General features: G+C 48.4%; 1 protein-coding gene across 1 annotated transcript in view; it reads left to right on the top strand.

The window, feature by feature from the left end:
* Window positions 1-255: 255 nt before the first annotated feature.
* LOC107116874 (chromosome unknown open reading frame, human C14orf80) overlaps window positions 256-25,120 on the top strand; it is a 45,808-nt gene continuing 20,943 nt past the window's right edge. Inside the window, 5 exon segments of the mRNA XM_015418896.1 lie at window positions 256-396; window positions 5,908-5,986; window positions 8,419-8,621; window positions 14,844-15,011; window positions 15,945-16,043. Coding sequence (XP_015274382.1) covers window positions 256-396; window positions 5,908-5,986; window positions 8,419-8,621; window positions 14,844-15,011; window positions 15,945-16,043 — 690 coding nt within the window.

Below are 25,120 nucleotides of genomic sequence, written 5' to 3'. Positions count from 1 at the left end.
CCCCGCGCTCTCACGGCAACGGCGCAAACGCGGGTACCGCGCATGGATTTGGCCGAGTCTGAGGAAGACATCTCAACCCGCCTCTTCTCGCTGCTGGGATGAGATTTGCCGCCGGATCCCTCCGCCTCCCGCCCAGCCGAGAGAGGCCGCGGAAAGAGAGGCGGGCTCCCCTCCGCGCATGCGCCCTCTGGCTGCCGCGTCCGGCCATGCGCAGTGTGAAGCGCTGCTGAATCGCGCGGCGCGGCTGAGGCGGCGATGCGGAGGCGGCGGCGGGGAAAGTCCGGCCGGGCGGCGGCGGCGCTTCCGGAGGCGATCGGGGCGCTCAGCTGGGCCTTACCGGGGGAGCGAGTCTCTCCGGAGACCTTCCGCTTGGCCAAGTTCGACCGGCCGGAGGCGGTGGGTGCGGAGGAGGAGAGGAGGGCACTTTGCACGTGCTCAGGGGCGCCCCCGTCCCCGTGCTTATCGGGCCGGAGGCGTCTCGGGCGGATGTCCAGGAAGCCGGCGCACGAGGAGGCGGACGGGCTGTTGCGGGCCCCTTTGCCGGGCGGCGGCGGGGTGGGGGGCTGTTTAGGGTGGGTGGCCACAGCCAGGGGATCCCTCCAGGAGGGCGCCTGTTCAGAGGTTCACACCCGGCTTTTCTCTGTCTCACAACCTCCTTCCCTCTCCTCCATTTTATCCTCACATCAGCCCTGTGAGGTAGACCTGTCACGGGACAGAAGGGTTAGGCCAAGGACACACACCCAGCGAGATGCATCTGAGTCTCTCAGATATTCCTCAGACACAGAACACTACAAAATGCCTGGTATTATTTATTACAAACCTTACAAGTCAGCTGGGGTCCAAGGTGCTTAAAAAGGTAAAGGTTCCCCTTGCTCGAAAGCCAGTCGAGTCCGACTCTAGGGTTGCGGTGCTCATCTCCGTTTCCAAGCCGAAGAGCCAGCGCTGTCCGAAGACGTTTCCGTGGTCATGTGGCCGGCATGACTAAACACCAAGGCGCACGGAACGCTGTTCCCTTCCCACCGGAGCGGTACCTATTTATCTACTTGCAGTGTCTTGCTTTCGAACTGCTAGGTTGGCAGGAGCTGGAACTAAAGACGGGAGCTCACTCCGTCATGCGGCACACTCAGGTCTCGAACTGCTGAACTACCGACCTTCCACAGCCTGCAGTTCAGCATCTTCACCACTTGAGCCACCGCAGCTCCAAGGTGCTTAGCAACATCTAGAACAACAGTAAAAAGACAGAACCCTACAATAGATCCAGGTGGGCGGCAGCCTTGTTGGTCTGAAGCACTAGAACAAAGTTAAGAGTCCAGAGGCACATTTAGGACCAATACACTTTGATTCGAGGTGTGAGCTGTCCTGTGCAAAGCACACTTCCTCAGGTACACTGACATGGAAGCAAACAGTTCCTATGTAGAGACAGATGCCTCACTGAGTTGTATGCTAATATGCTGTTCACCTATGTGGAGGCATCTGTCGATATATATGAACTGTTCGCTTCCATTTCAGTGTATCCGAGGAAGTGTGCATGCGTGCAGAAGCTCCTATCTTGAATAAAACTTTGTTAGAACCATACAGTAATTACAGATGCTCATGTATGCAACTAGTATGCCCTGTGTGCCAACGGCTCAAGAAACACTGCTCAGTCACCCCCCACACCCTCCTCACTCATTGTCTTACTTCCCTTCCAGAATATCAAGAAGATGGGAACTTTCCTCATGTGTTTTGGAAGGCTAGGACTGTATTTGGGGTACTCATTGACCACAGCTAGACAGGGAGGCTACCCTTTTACTTAAAAATCCTTGCCTCTTTCTGTCTCCAGCCTACCAGACTGTGCATTTTGCCTAGGTGACATTGGACTAGGTATTGTAACTTGACATCCAGAGAGAAGCCTTCCCAGCGATTCTGCTAAACGGGAGAGTTATTGATTTATTTACTTCTTTCATACCCCACCTTTTTTTGCAATAGGACTCCATAGAGGCTAACATAGTTTTCCTCCATTTTATCCTCACCACATCCCTGTGGGGCAGGTTAGGCTGAAAGTACATGTGACTGCCCCAAAGTCACCCAGCAAGCTTCCATGTAAGATGTAAATACCAACAAAATCCACTTTTCAGAAGCATACAATCTAAGCAAATTAAATGTTTAGTTGCACAGTCAAGTCCGACTCTTCGCGACCCCATGGACCACATCGCGGCAGGCCCTCCTGTCTTCCGTTGTGCTCCGGGCTTTGCTTAATTTCATGTTCATTGCCTTGATAATACTGTCTAACCATCTCATCCTTTGCCGTCCCCGTCTTCTTTGACCTTCAATCTTTCCCAGCATCAGGGTCTTCTTCTCCAGGGAGTGCTCCCTTCTCATTTGGTGGCCAAAGTATTTGAGCTTCAGCTTCATTATCTGGCCTTCCAGGGAACAGTCAGGGTTGATTTCTTTTAGGATTGACTGATTTGTTCTTCTTGCAGTCCAAGGGACTCTCAAGAGTCTTCTCCAGCACCATAGTTCAAAAGCACCTATTCTTCGGCGCTCGGCCTTCCTTACAGTCCAACTCTCGCAGCCATACATGATTACTGGGAATACCATTCCTTTGACCATGCGGACTTTTGTTGGCAGGGTGATGTCTCTACTTTTTATTATGCTGTCAAGGTTTGCCATCGCTTTCCTCCCAAGGAGCAGGAATCTTTTAATGTCATGGCTGCAATCACCGTCTGCAACCCCATGGACAGTAACAAAAAGCAAATTTAATATCCTTTAATAAATAAACAGCATATCTGTAATCCACAGAAGATTCCTATTGTAAATCATAAAAGACCAAAAGTGTTCTTGATTTATTGTTTTTGTCAGTGGTGGGTTTACAAATTTTATAACTGTTCCACAATACGTAGAATTAACATACTAGAAATGCAGATGCAATGTTAATATGTTATTTATCATGCCCAACCAGCCATTCTTTGCAGTCTTATTTCCAAGGTCTGAAAAGATGCAAAATATAATGTATAATTATTATTAATAGTTTTTTAAAAATAATGTATACAATATATTCAGGCTAGAATATATATTAAGCATGGCATAAAGAAACCAGTGAATATCAGTGGGTAAAGAATATCGATAAAAGCCAATTTGCAATTTCCTAGGGAATGTAACTAACAATAAACAAAAAATAATGTATAAAATATATTCAGGCTAGAATATGTACCAAGCATGGCATAAAGAAACCAGTGAATATCAGTGGGTAAAGAATGTCGATAAAAGCCAATTTGCAATTTCCTAGAGAATGTAACTAACAATAAAGCCACATGAGGTATCTACTTTTTAAATGGTGGTCGGTAAAAGATTTTAAATTCGGTTAAAGCTTTAGAGAGAGAGATGTAACTGAAACCTTTCCAGTATTTTATTTTGGTAGTTGAAAGTTGAAGCTTCTTATTTTTCACTTAAACATATTCATTCACATTCTTGAGACCCAGATCTTTCATTCAGGTCACCACCACTCCTTTAGCAAAAGGGATTCTAAATGCTTTCACTGATCTAGATACAAACGTAAGAAATTGTTTCACGGGATCCTACAGAAGGTCCACGTAGTACAACATTCTGTCTCTAGCAGTCAGGCAGCCAAATGTCTCCTGAAAGCTCACAAACATGGCATCAGGGTGGTTAAACACCCCCCCCCCCAATCCTTGGCCCTGCCAACTAATATTCAGGTGTACCCTGCCTCTGAATGTAGTTCTGCAAAGTTAACTGTGGCCAAAGTTCTATCTTCCACGAAGTTGTCTCCTCCTTAAGTCACATTCAGGTGGGTAGCCAGGTTGGTCTGAAGCAATACAACAAAGTCTGACTCCAGTGGCACCTTCAAGACCAACAAAGTTTAATTTTGTGTATAAGCTTTTCGGTGCACGCACACTTCTTCAGATACATTGAAACAGACTTCCTCAGTTGTTGGTCTTAAATGTGCCACTGGATTCAGACTTTGTTCTATTTCCTCGTTAAGTCAGTTTCAGTTCCCACATTTTTTGGTATTCCATAAGCAAATAATATCTTAGTAAACTACAAGGAGAGCTAAAACTGTGGAAGAGGAGGCCAAATCGTTCTTTAAGAGGTACATGTGCGTTCGGCCTCAGTCTGTGACAACAGTGAAAAAGGAAAGTTCCATGCTAAGGATTATCAGGAAAGAGACAGAAAATAAAATGGCTGCAATTTTTTACTCATTTAGAGGGCAGCTAATGTGATCCCTGAAAGGGTATCACAGAGCTGGAGAAGGGAGAGTGATCTGGAGTTTACAGCCTCTTCCCTGGGAGGAAATCTACTGTCTTTTTTTGTTGTTTCGTGCTTTAGTTTAGAGGGGGGGGACCTATTAAGAGAGGCTAGATAGAGGTATATAAAATTATGAATAGTATGGAGAAAGTGAGTGGAGGGGGAAAACGAGTCCTCCTTCCACAACACCCTATTTATTTTATTACTTTGGGTGTGGACCCAAAGCAGCTGGCCTCCTCCTCCTCCTCCTCCTCCCCTCAGTTGTGTCCTCAAGAGCACCCTGCAGAATAGGCCAGAGGGGTGTGTGTGACTGGCTTCAGGTCGCCCAGCAAGCTTTCGTGACAGAGCAGGGATCTGAACCTGGGTCTTCCAGATCCTAGTTCAGCACTCTAATGGCTACACCACACGACGCACACGACACCCCCCCAGTGAAACTGGTTATAGGTAGATTCAGGATGGATGAAAGAAAGTACTTCACAGGATGCAGAATTAACTTTTGGAATTTACTGCCACAAGGTACGGGTGTTAGTTTAGGTGGTTTTGTAAGGGGATTGGACTAATTCATGGAAGTCTGCGTTTACTGGACAAATGTATGCACTATGACAAGTAAATGGAACCTCTCTATTTTGAGGCATTGTGTGACTGAATACCACTAGCTGGTGAGCACCAGGGGAAGGCATGAAGCAGGCCGCACACTAGATTTGATCTTTTGCACAGTTCGGTTGTTGTTTGTGAACCAGTGCTGTGGTCAGACCACTTCCTCCTAAGGGTCAGTCTGGGGATGGCCGTTCCCCCCTGCAGGGGCAATGAGCATATTTATACTTGCCCGCAGAGACTAATGGATCCTGATGGTTTCCAGAATGCTCTGCGGGATTTATCTGGAGCTGCCCACAGTTCCCTTGATGAGCTGACTGAGATTTGGAATAGAGGTCTCCAGGAAGCTATCAATCAGATTGCTCCTCAACGTGCCCTCGTGTCCCTCTGACTCCTTGGTATAATGAGAGTTTAAGAGATTTTAAGAAGTTGCTCAGAGACTAGAGTGTAATTGGTGACGAATGCTGGACGAAGCTGTGGGAACACACTACAGAGCCCAATTGAAGGCCTATGAGGTGGCAGTGAAAACGGGGAAGAGGGACCACCTCTCCCGCTACAGCCCCCTGCGCTCCCTTTGGTCATTGTCTGGGGGCCTCTTGCAGGTGCCTGGCCACAGGATGGCTCAGTTAGCTGTGACCAGGGGAAGGGCCTTCTCGGTTGTGGCCCCTGCCCTGTGGAACGCCCTCTCGGATGATGCCTGTACCCTGCCAGACTTGTTTAGTTTCTGCAGGGCATGCAAAGCTGAATTATTTAAGGGTAACCACGTTTTTGGGCTGTTTTAATAGTGGTATGGTGATAGTCACGTATTTAATGTTTTAATATTTGTTACTTGTTTTTATGTTTTTACCTTATTGGTTTTAATGATGTAAGTCGCCTTCAGGTGAGTGGCAACTATAAAAAAATCTAAAAATTAAATAAATCTAATAAATAAAATATTGGGTTTGTACCCTGGGCTTCCTTGAGGCATGCTGTCATGTGGAAACAGCTGGACCCAAATGGGCTTTTGGTCAGATCCAGCAGGGCTCTTCCTATGATCTCATGGAATTTGCTGTCTCCTCTTATAAACAGAGTGTCGCTTTCTGGAAGCTGCTGTACTCTCTACTGAAGCTGATCCAAGGCGGAGAATGGAAGGAGCCTGTTGATACAGGTAGCAAAATACTATGCCAATTTATGCTTAAGCAGAGTTAAGTGTGCCTGAGTCCTTTGGGCTCGATCCGATGACTCCTTTCTGCTGCAGGTTCCTCTTGCAGATGTAGCAGAAGGGGTCAGTAGCTCTAACTGACTGATTTCAGGGAACTTAACGTGGCCCAAACTTCTGCAGGATCAGCTGTTGGCAGTATTGTTGTGCTTTTTCAAGGTTGGGAGAAGAAAGCACTAATACAAAGGAAGTGAAAGAGGAAACTGGTGTTTCTTTTTGTCTTGTAAAATTTCTTTTCTGTCCATCTGTTGTGCTCTGTTTGCTGCACTATATAGTTTTGGGGGGGTATCCTCTGTTAATAAATTGTTGTGTCATTGTCTTGCTATCCTTAATAAAATCAGAAGTATCCGATGCATTTCTTTTTATGCTTAAGAATTGAGAAAAAAGCAAGTTGTATTTTAAATGTGGGACATGCCAAGAATGAAAATGCAGATAACTGGTTTTATCAGATAACTTATGGTAAGTCTTAACTGCTAGTTTTTTCTGTCCAGTTCTAAAAACTGTAGTGTCTAACTCACAAAATTTTTATCAGCTGTGAATGAGAATTTTATAGAAGGATGTACTGTATTAAGCCATTCCACAAATTGTGTTAAAGTAGTTTTATCCTCATATACTAGAAAACAATAATCTATATAGCGAAAATACCTGTTGCAATATGTAAAGAAAGGGTTCACATTAGCATACAGAATAAAAGTTTCCTCAAAATTTCGCATGAAAATATTAGCAACTGAGGGCACAACCACACTGCCCATAGAGATTCCATTATTTTGTAAATAAAAATTTCCATCCCATAGAAAAAAATTGTTAGAAAATAATGTCTAGGAGGTCCATCAGAAAGTGTGTTGGAAGGTTCTCATTTTGCCTGTGCTCCAAATTATCTTTAATAAGTATGCGTGCTTCTTCCAGGGGGTTATTAGTATACAAGGATTTAATGTCCAAAGGCACTAGATATGTCAATTCTGTTATCTGGATACCTTCTATTTTGTTTATAAAGTGCTTAGTATCTTTCAAATATGCTGCACCTGAGGTCTGAAACACTTAAATATCCAGAAAAAGTGTTGAAAGAGAGATATGGATTGAATCTGGAGCAGACTGCTGTGTGAAATCTTCTCGACCTTTGTATTTTTTCTACGAAGGAATAAGTGGTCGTTTTTTATTACCAGACACTAAATGATGCTATGGCTCTAACCTAGTCTCTTTTGTTACTGTATTGTTATGTGGGCATCTAGCACACATCTCTATAGTTTTGCATATCAGACTGTTTTGGGATTGTGTGTGATTCTTGTGGATAGCTTCCAAGATCTGACAGATCAAGCTAGTTAGAGAAACGTAGAACACTGGGTGTCCTCAATGGTAGCAAAGGTCATAAGTGTCAGGGTGACAGAACTTCTTGGCTGGTCTTCCTGGCTGCGGTGTTCGTTCTTTGGCTGCACCTGTTGCCCACTCAGCACCTGGCTACTGAGATTGTCAAACAGGCCTCCTGGGAAATCCAAGTAGGCTTTGCATCGGATGTTTAAGTCCTTCAGGTGGTTTTAGCGTCCGGTGTTGTGGCTCATGCGTTGACAACTGGCTTCCTGTTGTGAGCTCCAGGGATGAAAGTCTTGGAAATACTGTAGCCAGGTTATGTTTTCTCTGCCTCGGAGGCTTGGTCTTAAAATCAGTGCAGAGAGCTCTCTGCTCACCCCAGCCTATCAAGTACAATTCCCTGGAGGATCCCCTGATGCATTGGTGCCTTGTGTCTTCCTGCCCTTAAACAGGAACTGGTGGTTGTGTTCCATCGTAGCAAAATCCAGTCTCTCTTTAGCCCAGTGACAGTCAGTACTGTGGCAATCAAGGCTTCCAAGACTCAGCAGCCAGCTTTCTCTCCTTCCAGTGTTCAGCCCACTTTGAAGATGGTTCGCTCACTTGACGTAGATAGACTGGAAACTTGGCTGGCCGCCTCAGTCATCGTTTCATAGTGTGCCCCTGATGTCCAGGCTGTATCTGGTGCAGCATTTGACCATCCTGTGATCTCCTCCTGATGTAGCACCAGCAGCTGCCTCCAGGCAGGTGGGCTTGCTAGTCACCTCTTTGTGGCATTTTCCAGAGACCCCTAAATAAGGGAAGCTTACCCTACAGCTGATGTTCCTTGGGTGATTTGTCTGTGAAATCCTATAACTTGCTCTTCTTCCCCTGTGCTCGTGCCTTGTTTCTGGGAGAACTAGAGGTCTGTAGGAACTAAGCAGAAAGGCACATCCCTCTCTCTCAGGGAGAAGATTTGAATGCCAGTTCTTTGGCTAGCACCTGCTGCCAGCCCTTTTCTGCTCGCAAGGTGTGTGACTGTTCTATGTCTGGTCAGTTACAGACAAGCAATCTATCTTTCTGTCTTACTTCCTTCTTAGGCACCCAGATATGTTTTGTTAAGAGTGTGGCCTTCAGCCGTGGCTACAGAAGGCTGGAATTCTATGAGCTCCCTTCTGATGGTTCGGTGGGGAGCAGGGAGCTGCTGCTGCTGTTTTCCTGGCTCCTGTGCAGAATCAACCTGGTGGAACAGCTTTTGATGCTGAACAGAGTGAAGCTCTGGGATGAAGTAACAGTGTGCACAGTGAGTCATTTACCTTGTCTGTACATTACAAATCTTGACATTTCTCATCACTAAAATGCTACACCAGTCACTTCAGACTACTACGATGGAGAGGCCTTTATCTAAATCTTGTCTTTGTGTAATGTTCTTTAGGGGAAATATTCCTCACCACCGTGCATCACCAGTAAGGCCTCATACAAACTGGTGTCAAGCATGTAAATGGCAACCCAAGAATGTCAACAAAATATCCCATTTCTTCTCGCGTGGTGGCACATATCCCCGATAGTGGTGTGGATGTGGTGACTGTTCCAGTCTAAGGGATCATTCTCCATCCTCGAACTATCCCCTTGGAAAATGCCGAGGTGGGTAGCTGAAATTGTGAGACTGGTCCCACAGGACTATGAGGAGTAGGTGGGACACCTTCCACTTTTACTTGGAAGCGGCACTGTTAGAAGTCTGTCCAGCACCAGCCTTCTGTTTGTTTTCTGCCAGAGCAGAGGCAGCAATAAGGAGTCCTCGTGCAGTGCCTTCCCAAGAGGCTGCTTTCTTCGCTACAGAGACAGAGATGACTAGACACCCTGAACAAGGCCATTTGGTGTAGTGGTTAAGTGTGCGGACTCTAATCTGGGAGAACCGGGTTTGATTCCCCACGCCTCCACTTGCACCTGCTGATGTGACCTTGGGTCAGTCACAAGCTCTGGCACAGCTGTCCTTGAAAAAGAGCAGTTTCTGTCAAGAGCTCTCTCAGCCCCACCCACCTCACAGGGTGTCTGTTGTGGGGAGGGGAAGGGAAAGGAGTTTGTGAGCCCCTCTGAGACTCCGAGTGAAGGGCGGGGTATAAATCCAATCTCTTCTTCTTCTTCTAATGGGGAAACAGGAGAGAGCCGTCTTGATTTAATTTCCATTTCACAGCGAACAGGATGACTGTTCCTCTGTGCTGCCGGGTCCATTTTCCCCCCCCCCACCCCCCCCCCCCCGGTAACACAGGGAAGGCGGAGAGAGAAGGAGACTGGCCCAAGGTAACTCAGTGGGGATTATACGACTGCAGGGATTTGAATCTGGGTTGCCTCCGTCTGACTCTCTAGCTGCTGTAGGGTACTGTTGGAACACCAGCATCCAGAACTCAGTGTCATACTTGACCTTCTGTGGGGGCAAGACAATTGCCGTTTTTGTCTCCATATGTTCTCATTCAAGAAAATGTCAGATCAGTTTCATTTCATTACACTTGAGTGAGCAAAAGACTTTTTCTCATTTGAAATCGGGATGGGCTGCTTGTGTCTGCAGCTCCCATCTTCCTGTGTCTCATTGATCCTCCGCTGGGTTCTGTGGGGTCACAAAACTCTCTGCTCTTCAAAGCCTGGGCAATAAATTTGATTGGGCTGAGAAACAGCTGCGTTATATTCCTGTTCTCCTTGCCATTGAAAGTGGGAGTCTCTTTAATGTTAAGATGAGACCATTCAGGACACTGTGGGGGGAGGGGTGGGGGGAACAGAATTCCCCGGCCTGGGCCCCAGGTGGGTGTTACTTGCTACAGGGTAGGATCACAGTCAGGAACAACCAGATGGGTGCAGTCCTCATGGTACATCTGGAACAGGGTTTCATTCCAAAAATGCCGTGCATTCAGTTCGGCCACTGCTTCTCCATGCTTTTTAAAAATTTCTGGTAATTGTGCCTTTTAAAAGCACTGTAGATATCCTTAAAGGTTTGTCCATGATAAGTAAAAGTCTTGCATTCATGCTCTTTTCATACGAAGCCACGTATAGGTGCTCATTTCTTTCCACACCCCCCCCCCGTTGCTCTGTTGGGGAGGTGAGGAATACAGGCACAAAGGTAGCTACGCACAAACAACAGCTACAATTTAGACACAGATAGTAGCATATCTCCTACTAAGACACACATGCAACTCTTTGGGGCAGTGTAAGAGAATAAGGCTGTGGTTACACGGGCAAGGCCATTGCGCTTTGTTCCCGATGTAATTTAAACTGGGATATTTTTTTCCGAGTTGGGATGTTCACGCATCCCTCCCTCCCTGAACCGCAAGCTCGCCTCCTCCTAAACTTTTCCTGCAACTGACTTCTTTGCCTCCCTTCCCCCCCCCCCCGCCCCCCCCCCCCAGCTTCCTCCCCCAGAAGCTTTCCACGCCGCCTCCATGCCGGGGTTCGGCGGGCAGGACTTTTATCCAAGCAGGATGAGCGCTTGTTTACTCAAGCGCTCAAAGCCAGAAGGTTTTTAAAAAAATATAATCGCACAGAGCGGTCAGACGCCCCTAATCGCAATCACTGCGAAAGATGGCTGTCCAGATGGGCGAAATCGCGCATTCAGAGTGCAAGAGCCAGGAAAATACTTGATTTTCCCGGGGGCAGGAAAACCCGGGAGCATTGCGGGAGTGAGCCTGCTTCGGCACGGGAGGCGGACTGGCACATGTGAACGGAAAATTTAAATGCGAGTGGGAACAGCGGCGAACCCCCAATCAAAAGGACCGTGTGACCGCACCCGAAGAGGAGACTCAGAGCGCCTTACAAACTCCTTTCCCTTCCCCTCCCCACAGCTGAGAGAGCTCTCTCGAGAACTGTCCTTGAGAGAACAGCTCTGAAAGAACTTGTGACTGACCCGAGGTTACACCAGCAGCTGCATGTGGAGGAGTGGGGAATCAAACCCGGTTCCCCCAGATTAGAGTCCGCACTCTTAAGCACGACACCAAACAGAGTGTGCTGCTTGCAAACTGAGCTCGGAGCATCCTCACAGAGGTTTTTGTCCACCTTGGCTTTCAGACTGCGCTGGTTTTATTGGAGTGACCTCATGACGTCATCCTCTAATCGTCCACTTCCCACACTTTACTTGTCCGTGGTCTGTTGGTATGGTCTTTTCCAGAAAGAATGCCATTTATGTAAATTAGCAAGCTGTCCAGATAGGAAGACGCACAGTTTAGAAGATCCCACCCACAGCTGTATCATTTTTCTTGCCTCAGCATCCATGGCCACTTCCCACCAATGTTCCCTCTAAGCTGTGGAGACTTGTGAGCAAAAATTCTACTTTGTGAGCTACTGGCATTAAAGTTGTGAGCCAGCGACTTGGCTACTGCATGAATTTAGTTTGCTCTGGAGCCCTCCTTCTTGAGCTAAGGCAAAAACGTGTGAGCCAGAGGCTAAAATATTGTGAGCTAGCTCACACTAACTCAGTTTAGAGGGAGCACTGCTTCCCACCCCCAGCACTAGAGGGCTTTTTTTTGGGGGGGGGGTTTAAAAATAAGAAATTGCTGTAGCACAATGATGTTGCAATGATCTATTGCCTCAACCTGCCAGTTTTTCTGAATCTCCTCCCCCCTCCCTATGTCCCTTTTGATTTCAACAAACTGCTGGTTTGTGGTCCGGAAGATTGAAGGAAGACCTTGTAACTTTCCTTGGCTTTCACTACTGCTTGTCTTACCTTCTGGGGAAAGGCCCATTCTTCTCTGCCACCCGTTAATCATCTAAATTCTAGTAAAGACCAAGAGAAGGGTGTTTGTGCCACTCCCCCCCCCCAAGTCCAGGACAGTGGCAGAGGGGTGGTTGCTAGAACAGACAACCCAGTGCCTTCGCCGTCTGGATTCACTGTATGCAGTTAAGGTTTAGGATATTGCCTTCGTATTCCACCCATCCTAAGAAGCTTCTGCTGAGCTCCCAGCAGGGCACAGCTAACCCACTGGAGAGGCTTTTGTAAATGAGGAGAAATGCACTCGTCAGGTGCGTTACTTCTCAATTACAGAAGCCCATCCAGTGGGCTAGCTGCGCTGCTGGGAGTCCAGCAGTAACTTCTTCGAATGGGTGGAATGTCACTCGTCAGGTGCATTTCTGTGATGAAGGAGAAGCAACTCAGAATGGCAGAGATTTAGGGGAAAGCCAGAGTTCTTTCACTGATTCCAATAATTTTTGGAGATACAGCTTTTGCGCTCTCTCTCTCTCTCTCTCTCTCTCTCTCCCACACTCTCTCTCTCTCTCTCTCTCTCTCTCTCTCTCTCTCTCATGCACACACACACACACTGTCAGGTTGATGAAGAGGATGAGGCTTGTTTATTTCCCAAGCCAATCCATAAGCCTGCGGCATTCCTGAAATGATAAAATGCCTCCAGTTTTTATCGAGAATTCTGTTTCCAGATAATTCTAGCAGCTCATTCATCCCTGATTCCCAACAGTAAATGGGATTGTCCTCAATTAAGTGGTGCTCCCGAAGAGTTAGGAGTGGGAGGTCAAATTCTGATTCTGTGATAATTGCCAGGGTTGGTTTTTAAGTAGCCTTTGAGAGGAGTCATGTAAAATATCTCTGGGTTGTGACTGAGAACAGATCTCATGCTTGCCAGTGGTTCTTCTGCTGTTGTGCTGCCTTAACCTGCCAGCAGGTGGCAGCTGAGCAGCGAGGCCGCCCGCCTCTTCGGAGCAGGGAGCCTGTTCTCCGGAGCTCTCCTGGTGCAGGGGGACCTTGCAGCTCCCTCCCCAGGTCGAGAACCAAGCCGCAGAAGAACAAAGAAATCGGACCCTGAGTTTGTGCTGCTCTTGGTAGTGCCTTGTGCAGGCGCTCAAGCCAGTGCAGGGTAGAGGTCAGCAGAGGTCTTGAGCTCATTTGTTACGAGGGCCGGATCTGAGATGAAGGTCACTTTGCTGGGCTGGGCTGGGCTGGGCTGGGCTGTGCCATGCAATGTTTGGATTTATGGGAAGACCACAATGTTCCTAAAGTTAAGCAAGAATTAATCATGGCAATGATTGCCGTGGCAAAGAATATCATAGCCATAAGATGGAAAGAGAGAGATCCCCCTACAGTGCAACAGCGGTATCTCAAATTATGGAATTATTTTATTTTTGATAAAATTACAGACAATTCAATAAAAATAGAAGATCCAGCCAGACGATCCACTTTAGTGGACAAATGGTTTCCTTTTATAGAATTAAAGTTTCAGAATTCTGCAGGTTGCAGTAATTCCATGATTTTTTTTTACTATATGTCTTTAGTTGCTTTCCATTGATCATAAATCTAGCTCAATTTGTTTAAAGGCCTGGCCTTTTGTTACGAGGGCTTATATCAGGGGTGTCAAACATGCGGCCCAGGGGCTGGATCAGGCCCCCGGAGGACTTCTCTCAGGCCCGCAGTGGAACTGGCTGTCTCCATTAGCTGTGCATCCTGGCCAAAATGGCTGCCACCAGTGTTGCCTCCATCCTCCTGGTGCTTGGGGGGTTTGGTGACCCTCTTGTGCATTACTTTGGTGAGTCATTTGATGGAGAGACAAGTGTGATTGATTGATTGATTGCTGCAGACACTGGGGGCTGGCTGAAGTAAGTGGCTGGCTGCTTTCTCTTTGTCAGCAAGCATCGAGCTCTTCAAATCGAGAGCCCCATATCCGTACCAGAGCAGGCATCCTTCAGAGACCTCTTGGAGGCTGTGGCGGCTGAGCTGTAGTACTGACCGAGAGTGTCTCTCTGGTGCTCGTGAGCCTGCCTGACCGACCAGCTAGCTACCAAGGTTGCGGCTCATCGCACACCCTGGCCTAAATGTCAATTGATTTTTCTCAGTTGCAGAAGCCCCGCGAAATAGGTCTTTAAATAATGTGAACTTTTGAAACGAAAGTTTAGAAGAAAAATCTGGAGGGTGGAGGGCCCGGAGAGGAACAACCTGGCATAAGGGGGGGGTGGGGTGGATGAGAAAAAAGTAACAAGAAAGAAAAAAGTAACAAGAAAGGAAGCTATTCAGACCCGTTTCAGAGGGTAGCTGTGTTGGTCTACAGTAGGTATGAGTCCAGTAGCAATTTATTTATTTATTTATCTGATTTGTACCCTGTCCTCCCCGCCAAAGCAGGCTCAGGGTGGCTCACATAAAATTCCAAGAAATAAAACAGCAATCATAAATATAGACCTAAAACACAAGATTTTTTGGGGGGGGTAAAAGCTTTGAAGAGTCAGACGAACGGGAACTTTAATTCTTGAAAGCCCTTGTGTTTGTCTCTGTGGTGCTCCTGGACGGCGGAGGGGGATGAATGGGGGGTAGGAGGGGGCGTTCAGGAGCATGTGTCGCCTTAAGTCTTGCCTTCGCCAGGAGGTGGCCTTGGGGCAGTTCACTTTTGGCCCAACCCTCTGCAGAATGGGTCCTGTTTGCTTTAGCAGGACGTACTCTGCAAGGCGTGCACATAGAGCCGTGCAGCCTCACAGCACAGTGAAACGAGGCGTAGATTGGTTGCCGGTCAAAAAGCAGCCGCCGCTTGTTGTTTCTCAATCTTAGTGTGACGCCACCCTGAGAAGCTGGAGGGAAGGGAAAGATCCGGCTCCAGAAGCCCACTGCGAAGGCCAGAGAGATGCCCGATACTTGCAGTGGATGAATGGCCGCCTGCAGTTCCGATGGCGGAGCTGGCACGCCGAACGGCAGGAGCAGTGCAAGCTCTGGCACAAGGTACTTGTTTTGAGGATCAAAATGGCACAGATTGTACTTCTGGAGGGATCTTTTTCTAGTCTTTCTGTCGGTCTCAGAAGACAGTTAAAGTGGGTTCCGCAAGAGTTCAGAATCTTAACTTAAAAGGCATTCCCAAATAAAGTCCTCACTTGGTGTCAGAAGGCCTGTCGTGAGGAGTTCTAGTTCTGTAGGGAGGAAATCTAGAAATGGCCACCAAGAAGGCGCCGCTGCACCTCCCCTCCTCGTGCCTTTCCAGTTCTGGGGTCTCACTGCAGTGCCTGCTTGGACAATCCTGGGACTAGGCGAGTGCATGTGGGTGGAGGCGGTCTTTCAGGTAATTTGGATTCAAGTCACGTAGAACTTTGAAGGCCAAAAGCCGCACTTGGTCCTGAGCCAGGAATCAAATGCCGTTTGTTACACATTTCTGCCCTTATACCCAAGACAGTTGCTGTAGCCCCCCCCCCCCGAACCCCAGAGTATGAGAGAGATGCAGTAAGGACTTGGGGGAGGTCTCCCATTTACCTGCCTGGGACAGGGATTCATCCACTCCTGGCCCCAATTTCCCATCCCCAGTGAATTGAGGAGCAGGAGAAAAAAATGGCCTCCATGTAGTGATGCTGCATGTCTCTATGGCAAAGACCATAGAGACCGGGGGAGGCAGCCTAGAGCATCACCTCAAAGTGGCATCACATCCTTACCAAACTCTGCCCTCTCTAGGCAAAGCCTCCAAAATCTCCAGATGTTGACCAGGGCAGTCTTGGGAACCCCAGTGGGGCGGGGGTGGTGGTGGTCTTTGCATGGTGCTCCACTTGCTGTTGGTTGGATACAGCCCACTGACTCCAAATATGTGCTCGTGCTCGTGGTGTAAAAGAATCGACAGTGTGAGAGGTGATGCATGTGCATTGCTGTTTCTAATCCATGCCTTCATTCCAGGTACATTCATATACCGTTGGTTCTCATGCTGACCCCACAATTGGCCATTTCTCCGTCATGGAAGCAGATGCTGTGAGACAACCGGATACTTGCTCACAGGTAATTTTCTTTATGTGGCATAATGATGCCCTGGAAACCCGGTGAAGGGGATCCACCAGTAAATCTGTATGTATTTGAACTTGAGTGCTGTTTTCAGTCCTTGTGCCGTATTCTGCTTGCAAAGTGGGAATTGCTGGTTTTGTGGCTGCTAGCCATCATGAGCCAAGGGACTCTCTGCATTCAGAGACCGTGAACCTCCGAAACCCAGTGCTAGGAGGCAGTGTCGGGGAGGCCTTGGCCCCTCTGTCTTATGTCCAGCTGCTCTGCTGTGAGTGTGTGTGTGTGTGTGTGTGTGCACGCACACCCTCACACTGTCCCATTCCAGCCTCAAGAAGTTCACCATCTTCGGGCTCTGGAAAGTGCTCTTCAGGCCTCTCCACTCGGTGCCAAGGTAGTAATTCTTGGCATCTCTTTCTCTGTGTGTAGAATCCTGCCAGGCTGCCTGCCTTTAACTAGCAAGGAGTTACTGCTGTTTTGGCTTCTAATTGTTCGTCTATTTATCTGCATTAAAATATTCAATTCAAATATTTTTCCCTCTCTCTCTCACACACACACACACAAATGCCGGAGGCAGCTTGCAAGAAGATCATTAAAACAGATTAGTCATTCACTAATTGTCTTCCCTTTATCTCTGTTCCCTTTCCTTTCCCCTGCAAATGTCATGTCAGTTGTTTACCTTCTTCATTTATTACATCAGACCACTAAAAACTTGGCATGGAGGTTTTGTGCAGATTTTGCCTTACTAGTTATTGCTGTTTGACTGAATTCCAATCATTTTTTTAAATTAATGTATGCTGTCTCCTGCATGGGGATAGCCATGTACACTGAGAGCCCTTTTGCTATAATGGTTAGAGTGGTACAAATAAAGGGAAAAATACTGTGTTTACAGGTGGACACAAAATCTCCTGTAAAATGCAAACCTCTATACAATGTTGAAATGTCTGCAATGTTTCATGTGGACGTATATGTATAAATTGTAATAAAGACTTACTGTAAATAGCATTTTTCCAACCTAGTTAACTTCGGACAGGCTTTTGCCATCATTTAGTTCTGAGTGGCGATTCCCACATTTGAATTGAATAGCTCTGAGCTATGCATACTTGAGAAGCCTCTAATCTCTGTGTACATGCCTGGCTTGCCAACCGACAAACAAGCTCAAGCCTTGAAAATTTTGGATTGAAAGGGGAAGATAACCGGACACCCGTCATCGGTCTTGCCTATTTTCGGTAATCTTTGCTGTTGGTTTTTTTCTAATTCCGACATCAGTCTTGTAATCCCTTTGAGTTGGATTCTCGTGGAGACTTTGTATTAGCCTCTGTGTTTGGCTTTTCATATTGATATTTGTTGCTATTTACAGTAAGTCATAATAACAGACTATTACACCGTTTGAGGTCTTTATTACAATTTATATGCAGGCATTTCAGCATTGTATAGAGGTTTGCATTTTGCAGGAGGTTTTGTGTCTACCTGTAAACATAGTGGGGTTTTTTTTTTCTTTGTTTGTACCATGCAGCGGTTAGAGTGTCAAGACTAAGATCGGGGGGGGGGGGCAGTCTCAAGTCCCTGCTCCGTCATGGCAGCTTGCCGGGCGACCTTGGGCCAGTCCCACACTCTCAGCTTCACCTACTTCACAGGGTGGTTATGAGGGTAAAATGGAGGAAGGGAGAACCATGTGGGCTGTTTGGGTCCCCATTGGGGGGGAAAGGCAGGGGTATAAACGAAGCAAGTAAATAAATAAAAGATGTCTTGCCAGTAAGGAAGTCGTCAACTACTTTTTGACAATGGGAAAAAATATTTGGAGATTATGCCCAGACCTCCGTTCAAGGCCGGGGTCCCCAGCGTGGTGCCCGCCAACACTTCTTCTCTGGCGCCTGCTCAGTGTTCTTAGGAAGTGGGTGGGGCCGGGTGGGCTTCTGATTGGCCACTGGAGATTTGATGGGCTGTGCAGATTTTTCAAACGTTGCTTTGGCAGCAGCTGCCACCACAATACACGGATCTGTGCTGGATTACTGGAGTTAAACTGTGGCAATCATTTTGTGGCTGACTCTGCCTCCTGTTCCTGCGCCCACCGTGCCGTGTCAGAATTCCAAATGTGCCCGCAGGCTCAAAAAGATTGGGGACCCCTGGTTTAAGAACCGGCCATGTGGAATATAGAGCTGGCCTTCCGGAATGTAGAACACCTGTGCTTCACCATTGTTACCTGTTGGTTTCTGGGCCCAGTCTAAGGCAGCAGCTTTTAACTTGCACCATGTTGTAACTCAGGACCTCAGCCACAGCGAAGCTCATTGCCTGTGTGCAGCTCACAAAGGACGCGTGCAAGGTCGGACCACAGTGTCATAGTCTGAGCAATCTGCCTTCTAACCCCTTTGTCCTTAGAAAAAATCGTGTTCATGTCCAGCTTGATGAAGGGTTTTGGTGACCTCGAAAGCTTGCCCAACATGTTCTGTCCATTCGGTTGTTCCTAATAGGAGGTATCACAGAGATCTTCTTCGTGGTCTCTGTGCATCAAACCAATGGGATTATGCGCCTGCGCTGATCCAAATTGGTGGTATGCAGAGCTCACAAAGGGATTTTTGTGCCTCCTTCCCAGGCATGCGCGGGAACCCCACTGCGCATGCCCAAGGAGGAGGGGCACGGACATCCCGCCAGTTCTCTTCTGACCGCCGCGCTGTTAACAGCTCGTTTACTGCTGGTCGGTGAAGAAGCGTTTTCCCCTCTCATGAGGGATTATTGAAATCGTACTTTTTTCACTTACAGTGTTTATTTTATTTTATTCTTTAGAAATATGTATTTTTTAAAAAAGGGACTTTTTGTTGAGGGTTGCTGCTGCCTCAGGCGGCCTGCCCCCCCCCTCTGTGATCCATGCTATGGTCACCTCGAGGTTGGATTACTGCAATGCTCTCTACATGGGGCTGCCCTCGGGGCAACTTCGGAAGCTGCAGCTGGTGCAGAACGCCGCGGCCAGGTTGTTAATGGGTCTCCCGGTGAGGGAGCACATTCAACCTGTGCTGAGGGTGCTGCACTGGCTGCCAATAGCATTCCGGATACACTTCAAGGTGCTGGTTATGACCTTTAAAGCTCTTTAGGGTCTGGGGCCTGTCTACCTGCGGGACCGCCTTTCCCCGTATGTTCCCCCAAGAGCACTGAGATCTGAGTTGCAGAACCGTTTAGTCCCCCCTGGCCCTAGGGACGCCAAATTAACAGCTACAAGAACCAGGGCGTTTTCCCTAGCTGCACCAGTATGGTGGAATCAGCTCCCAACTGACATCTGTGCTCTGTGGGATCTCCATCAATTTCGCAGAGCAGTAAAGACTGAGCTGTTCCGCCAAGCGTTTAACAGCCCAGATCAATCATTCTAGCACTTTATATGGATGGCCGCCATGTGAAAACTGTATTGCTCTAATTGTAATTTCACTGTTAATAATTTATATTGGTGTTATTGATTGTTTTTAGATGTATTGTATGAATTTTTACTGTTTTTTAATTGTTGTAAGCCGCCCTGAGCTGCTTTGGCGGGAGGGCGGGATAAAAATCTAATATATTAGTGTCTAGACTGACAGGAATGACAGCCACTGTAGCTAGCTCAAACTGGTTCTGGCAAGAGCTATACTGCTTGGCAAGAATGACTCAGCAAAGACTGCTGATTGGCTGTTGGTTGTATATATTTGTACAGATGTTGTATAACTGTTCCCTTCTCCTGAATGACTTGTCCGGCGAAGCACTTTGTTGGTGTATACCAGAATAATATAAATATTGTAAATAAACTGTATATAGCTAGCACTAGACAAAGTGTGGTCTGTGTTGCTGTGTGGTCTGGCACCTTACCTGTTCTGGACTAAAGCAGCATACAACACAGCGCGACACGAAGGACTTTTTTCTTTTGGACCATTCTACTCAACCTAGCAGTTTGAAAGCAAGAAATTGCAAGTAGATAAATAGGTACCACTTCGGTGGGAAGGGAACAGCGTTCTGTGCACCTTGGTGTTGAGTCATGCCGGCCACATGACCACGGAAACGTCTTCGAACAGCGCTGGCTCTTCGGCTTTGAAACGGAGATGAGCACTGCAACCCTAGAGTCGGATTCGACTGGCTTTTGAGCAAGGGAACCTTCACCTTTACCTTACTCTTTTATTGCCAAAAGAGGGGTCTGTTTCAAACTGTGTATTGGCTGTGGCAGCAAACTTGCCCCTCGTGACGGCCACACACTCTGCATTATTTGGCTTGGGGAGACTCATCGTCCAGACGCTTGCCGCCATTGTGCAAAGTTCTCGAACCAGACTCACAAGAACAGAGCTGTGAGTCTTCGAGTAGCGCTTTGGGAATTGGCATTGACCCCCGTGCCTGTGGGATATATGTCGGCTGAGACTCCTTCAATCTCCCAACCTGGGGCGACCATGTTGACATCGAGAGGTACTTCGGCACCAAATCCCCCACACCGTGCAAAGTCGGCATTGGACAGGGGACAGCATGAGAAAGCTCTTCTCTCACTGGCACTGTGCGTAAGTCTCAGAATCTGAGCGGCGAGAAAGTGCAAATGGGCTCTGCATTACCCCGTCTTCAGCGGGCGCAACCCGACGTCATTGATACTTCAGTACCGGAGCTGCCTATGATTGAGTTATTGGACTCATCCATCCGGCACCTGAACCCCCGGTATCGGAGGCTTCTGTCAACTCCGGACCAATTTCGGCCTTGCCATTTGAAGTTGAGGAAATGGTCCCGTGTCAGCCTCGTACAGATCGTTCCCAGTCAGTGATTTCCCGGAAAGTGATCGGTCGGCACCGGGCTCTCGACACCGTCGATCCCAATCGCCTAGACGCGAGGAGTATCGATATCGACCTGAGGAGTGCCCAGAGTACCGTCATTCCAGGCCCATGCTCTCATGCTCGCCCAAACGGGAATTGAGACCGCACTCCCCGACCTACTTTGACCCACCTGTACTGTGGGACCATAGGGGGCACATGCCTTGTTCGTTCACATCGTATCCGATGTCGACATTGATGTCATGGCTGACGCCTAGGCCACAGTTGGACTGGGACTGTGGATCACATAGAGATGTGAAGGCCTGGGAATACAGGCCACGACGGTCCCCATCTGCAAACAGCAGTACCAGACCAGACAAAGATATGGCTCTGGACAGCAACTTGTCAAACCGAAACAATCCAAACCCGGCAAGCAGGGCCTTTGACTTCCGCCTGTCTACCTCTTCCGACCCTACCCGCCTCCATCCCTATTTGCAGGCCTGGGCCACCATTACGCCGGACCAGTGGGTTCTTTCCGTCTTAGCCAAGGGCTATTCCATTGAATTCATGGAACCTCCCATCTCTTCCTGTAGTCATCACCACACCCCCATCATCATTTCTCCTCGAAGAGGTCACCGCACTTCTGTCAAAGGGTGCTATAGAACCCGTGCCTCTATATCACCAGGGACTCAGTTTTTATTCCTGGTACTTTGTGGTTCCCAAAAGGGACAATGGGCAGAGGCTGATCTTAGACCTTTGCGGCCTCAACGCCTATATACAGTACCAAAAATTCAAAATGACATCCCTACCAGTCATTCTGCCTCTCCTGTCCCAGGGATGCTGGATGGCCACCCTAATCTAGAAAAGACAAAAGAAATGTTAATGTAGCATTTTTTTCAATTTTTCCGGAAATTTCCGTTTCCCCACGAAAAAAACTGGGGGAAAACCGGGGTTTTTTCCGAGCTTCAGAATTTCCGTAAATTTTACATCTCTAGGATCACGTCATTCACGCTCTCTCCACCATAAATCTAAGCCTTCTGCATCGCAATCCAAAGCCCCAGAGGAACCTTGTCGCCCACCCTCTCCCCTTCGTTCCGCCCCTGCTTTACCACCAAAGGTCGCTCCAATACCGGATACCTCTGCGGCACTGATATTGCCTTCCAGATCCTCCGTCTCCGATACTGGCACCGATGATTCGGAACGCCCTGAGTCGCCTGAGGACCCTGAACCAAGACCTACGGTGTCGGACAATCTGCCGATCTCTCCTTCGGAGGATCTTTCTTCATACGGAGATTTGGTCAAGACGATGGCACATTCCCTGGGTCTATCGATCATCCAACCTCAACCCTCGGTGTCGGACGCTGTCTTCAATGTCGTGCAGATCAATACCTCCATGTTGATTGCTCTCCTGATGTCGACCGTCCTCTTACAGGCGGCTAAGGCCCCGTGGGACAAGCCTTCCTCTGCTCCAGTGTCGTCCAGATGTCTGGATCATATGTATCGGGTCCAAGAGATGGAGGCTAAATTCCTCCATATCCACCCCAAGCCCAACTCCATGGTCGTGTCGTCTGCCTCAAAGAGTAAACGTACCCTTGCTACCCCTTTCGATAAGGAGAGCAAGAAGTTAGATTCCATTGGTCGTTGTTTTTACTCAGCAGGAGCCCTCGGCATTAAGACATCTAATTATGTTGTGTGCATGGGCCGTTACCAGTACTTGCTCTAGGAGCGTTTTACCAACCTTTTGACCTCAATGCCTGAAGACAAACTTCAGGAGGCCAGGAAGCTGCAAAAGGAAGGTTTGCTGCTCTCTAAACAAAGAATCAATTCATCCAAACATACTTTGGATACATTCTCTAAGACGATGTTGTCTGCAGTTGCTCTCCGTAGGCTTTCCTGGCTGAGGACCATCATACTCCCCGCTGACACCAGGACGTACATAGAGGACTTACCTTTTAATGGCCAAGGTCTCTTTTATGCGTCCACTGATTCGACACTCCATGAAATGGATAAGAGCATTAAGGCCTTCAGGTCACTGGGGGTCTCTGCCCCCTCTAAGCCCTTTTGTCCTCGCTCTTGGTCTCGTTATGGCTCCAGACGTCAATACGCTAAGCTGTCACTGGAGGAGGGCTACAGGCCACGACGGTCCCCATCTGCAAACAGCAGTACCAGACCAGACAAAGATATGGCTCTGGACAGCAACTTGTCAAACCGAAACAATCCAAACCCGGCAAGCAGGGCCTTTGACTTCCGCCTGTCTACCTCTTCCGACCCTACCCGCCTCCATCCCTATTTGCAGGCCTGGGCCACCATTACGCCGGACCAGTGGGTTCTTTCCGTCTTAGCCAAGGGCTATTCCATTGAATTCATGGAACCTCCCATCTCTTCCTGTAGTCATCACCACACCCCCATCATCATTTCTCCTCGAAGAGGTCACCGCACTTCTGTCAAAGGGTGCTATAGAACCCGTGCCTCTATATCACCAGGGACTCAGTTTTTATTCCTGGTACTTTGTGGTTCCCAAAAGGGACAATGGGCAGAGGCTGATCTTAGACCTTTGCGGCCTCAACGCCTATATACAGTACCAAAAATTCAAAATGACATCCCTACCAGTCATTCTGCCTCTCCTGTCCCAGGGATGCTGGATGGCCACCCTTGACCTCAAGGATCCCTATTTCCATTTAACTATCCACCCCGCCCATCGCAAATACCGCCGATTCGTGATAGGAGGCAGCCACTACCAATACAGGAGTTTACCGTTTGGCCTCAGCACGGCCCCGCGGGTCTTTACCAAGACGATGGTGGTCGTTGTGACACATCTCCACCTCTGTGGTCTGACGGAGTTCCCGTATCTGGACGACTGGCTTCTGGTCGCCCCTTCCAGGGACCTTCTCATTCGCTTTGCGAAGCTGCGAATGCGACCACTCCAGCTTTGGCTCATTCGGCACTTCAAGCCCCTACGGATGTCCCAATCAGTTTGTCTTTCCCCGCCACAAGAGGCACGCAACTCACTTCTATGGTGGACGCAGTCGGACAACCTGATGGAGGCGATCCCTTTCCGTCCTCTCACTCCTACTCTCACCCTCACACCTCGCTGGGGGGCCAACCTCAACAGTCTCTCTGTAGGTCACAGGTGGGATGCTGTGACCTCAAGGAAACACATAAACTTTCTGGAACTTTTGGCAATCAAACTGGCCTTTCAATATTTCCAGCCTCTTCTCACAGGACAATGTGTGACCGTCTTAACCGACAATACAACAGTTACGTCAACAGGCAGGGTGAAACGGTCTCCCGCAGTCTCTGCCTCCTGGCTCTAGACCTCTGGGCCTGGTGCATACTGCTGCACATCTTTCCCATTGCCTCACACATCGCTGGCAAGGCCACTGTGCATGCGGATCTGCTCAGCAGGGGTCTCTCTCAGCATCACGACTGGGAGCTGAACTGGACCTACCTACGTCCCGTGGTTCAAAAGTGGGGTATGCCTCATGTTGATGTCTTTGCCACCAGGTGCAACTTGAAGTGCAACCTGTTTTGCTGCAGGGCGGCTCAGGATCCCAAGGCTTTGGGAGACGGACTCCTGTACCCATGGGACAACAACTTCCTATATATGTTCCCACCTCTACTGCTGAGGACAGTCCAAAAATGTCGTGCAGATCAATACCTCCATGTTGATTGCTCTCCTGATGTCGACCGTCCTCTTACAGGCGGCTAAGGCCCCGTGGGACAAGCCTTCCTCTGCTCCAGTGTCGTCCTCTCGCTAGCCAAGGTGTGCCATCCCCTCCCACAGCTGCCAGATCTGCTCCTGGCGGAGGGAGGAGCTCTGCTATTCCATGAGGTATACAGGATCAAGCTAACAGCTGATCTCGTGGACACTTAACATTCTCAGACAGAATCACCACTGTGCTACTCAGTGCCAGGAAAGATTCTACGCGACGTTCCTACAGTGGGAAGTGGGCTCGCTTCTTGGCCTCCATACAGCCCTCTGATGTCCCCCCGGCTTCTGTCAGGATTGACCAGGTCTTAGACTTTCTGCTCTCGCTGGCAGAGAAGGGGCTCTCGCACTCCTCACTCAGAGTGTATTTGTCAGCTCTTTCTGCCTACCATGCGGGCTTTGACGGCTTTTCCGTTTTTTCTCACCCGGTCTCAAAGAGATTTATGAAGGGCCTCCACCACTTGTATCCACCGATCCGTTCACCAATACCCTTGTGGGATTTACCACTGGTGCTCCGCCATCTCATGGGGCGGCCCTTTGAGCCCATGGTGACTTGCGAGCTAAAGAATGCAGCATGGAAAATTGCCTTTCTCGTCACCATCACCTCGGCCAGGAGGGTGGGCGAACCC

This window comes from Gekko japonicus, unplaced genomic scaffold, assembly GCF_001447785.1.
Source record: "Gekko japonicus isolate JY-2015 unplaced genomic scaffold, Gekko_japonicus_V1.1 scaffold2104, whole genome shotgun sequence".
NCBI lineage: Eukaryota > Metazoa > Chordata > Lepidosauria > Squamata > Gekkonidae > Gekko > Gekko japonicus.
The sequence above is the reverse complement of the archived record's forward strand: the minus strand, read 5'-3'. Positions and strand labels throughout refer to the sequence as shown.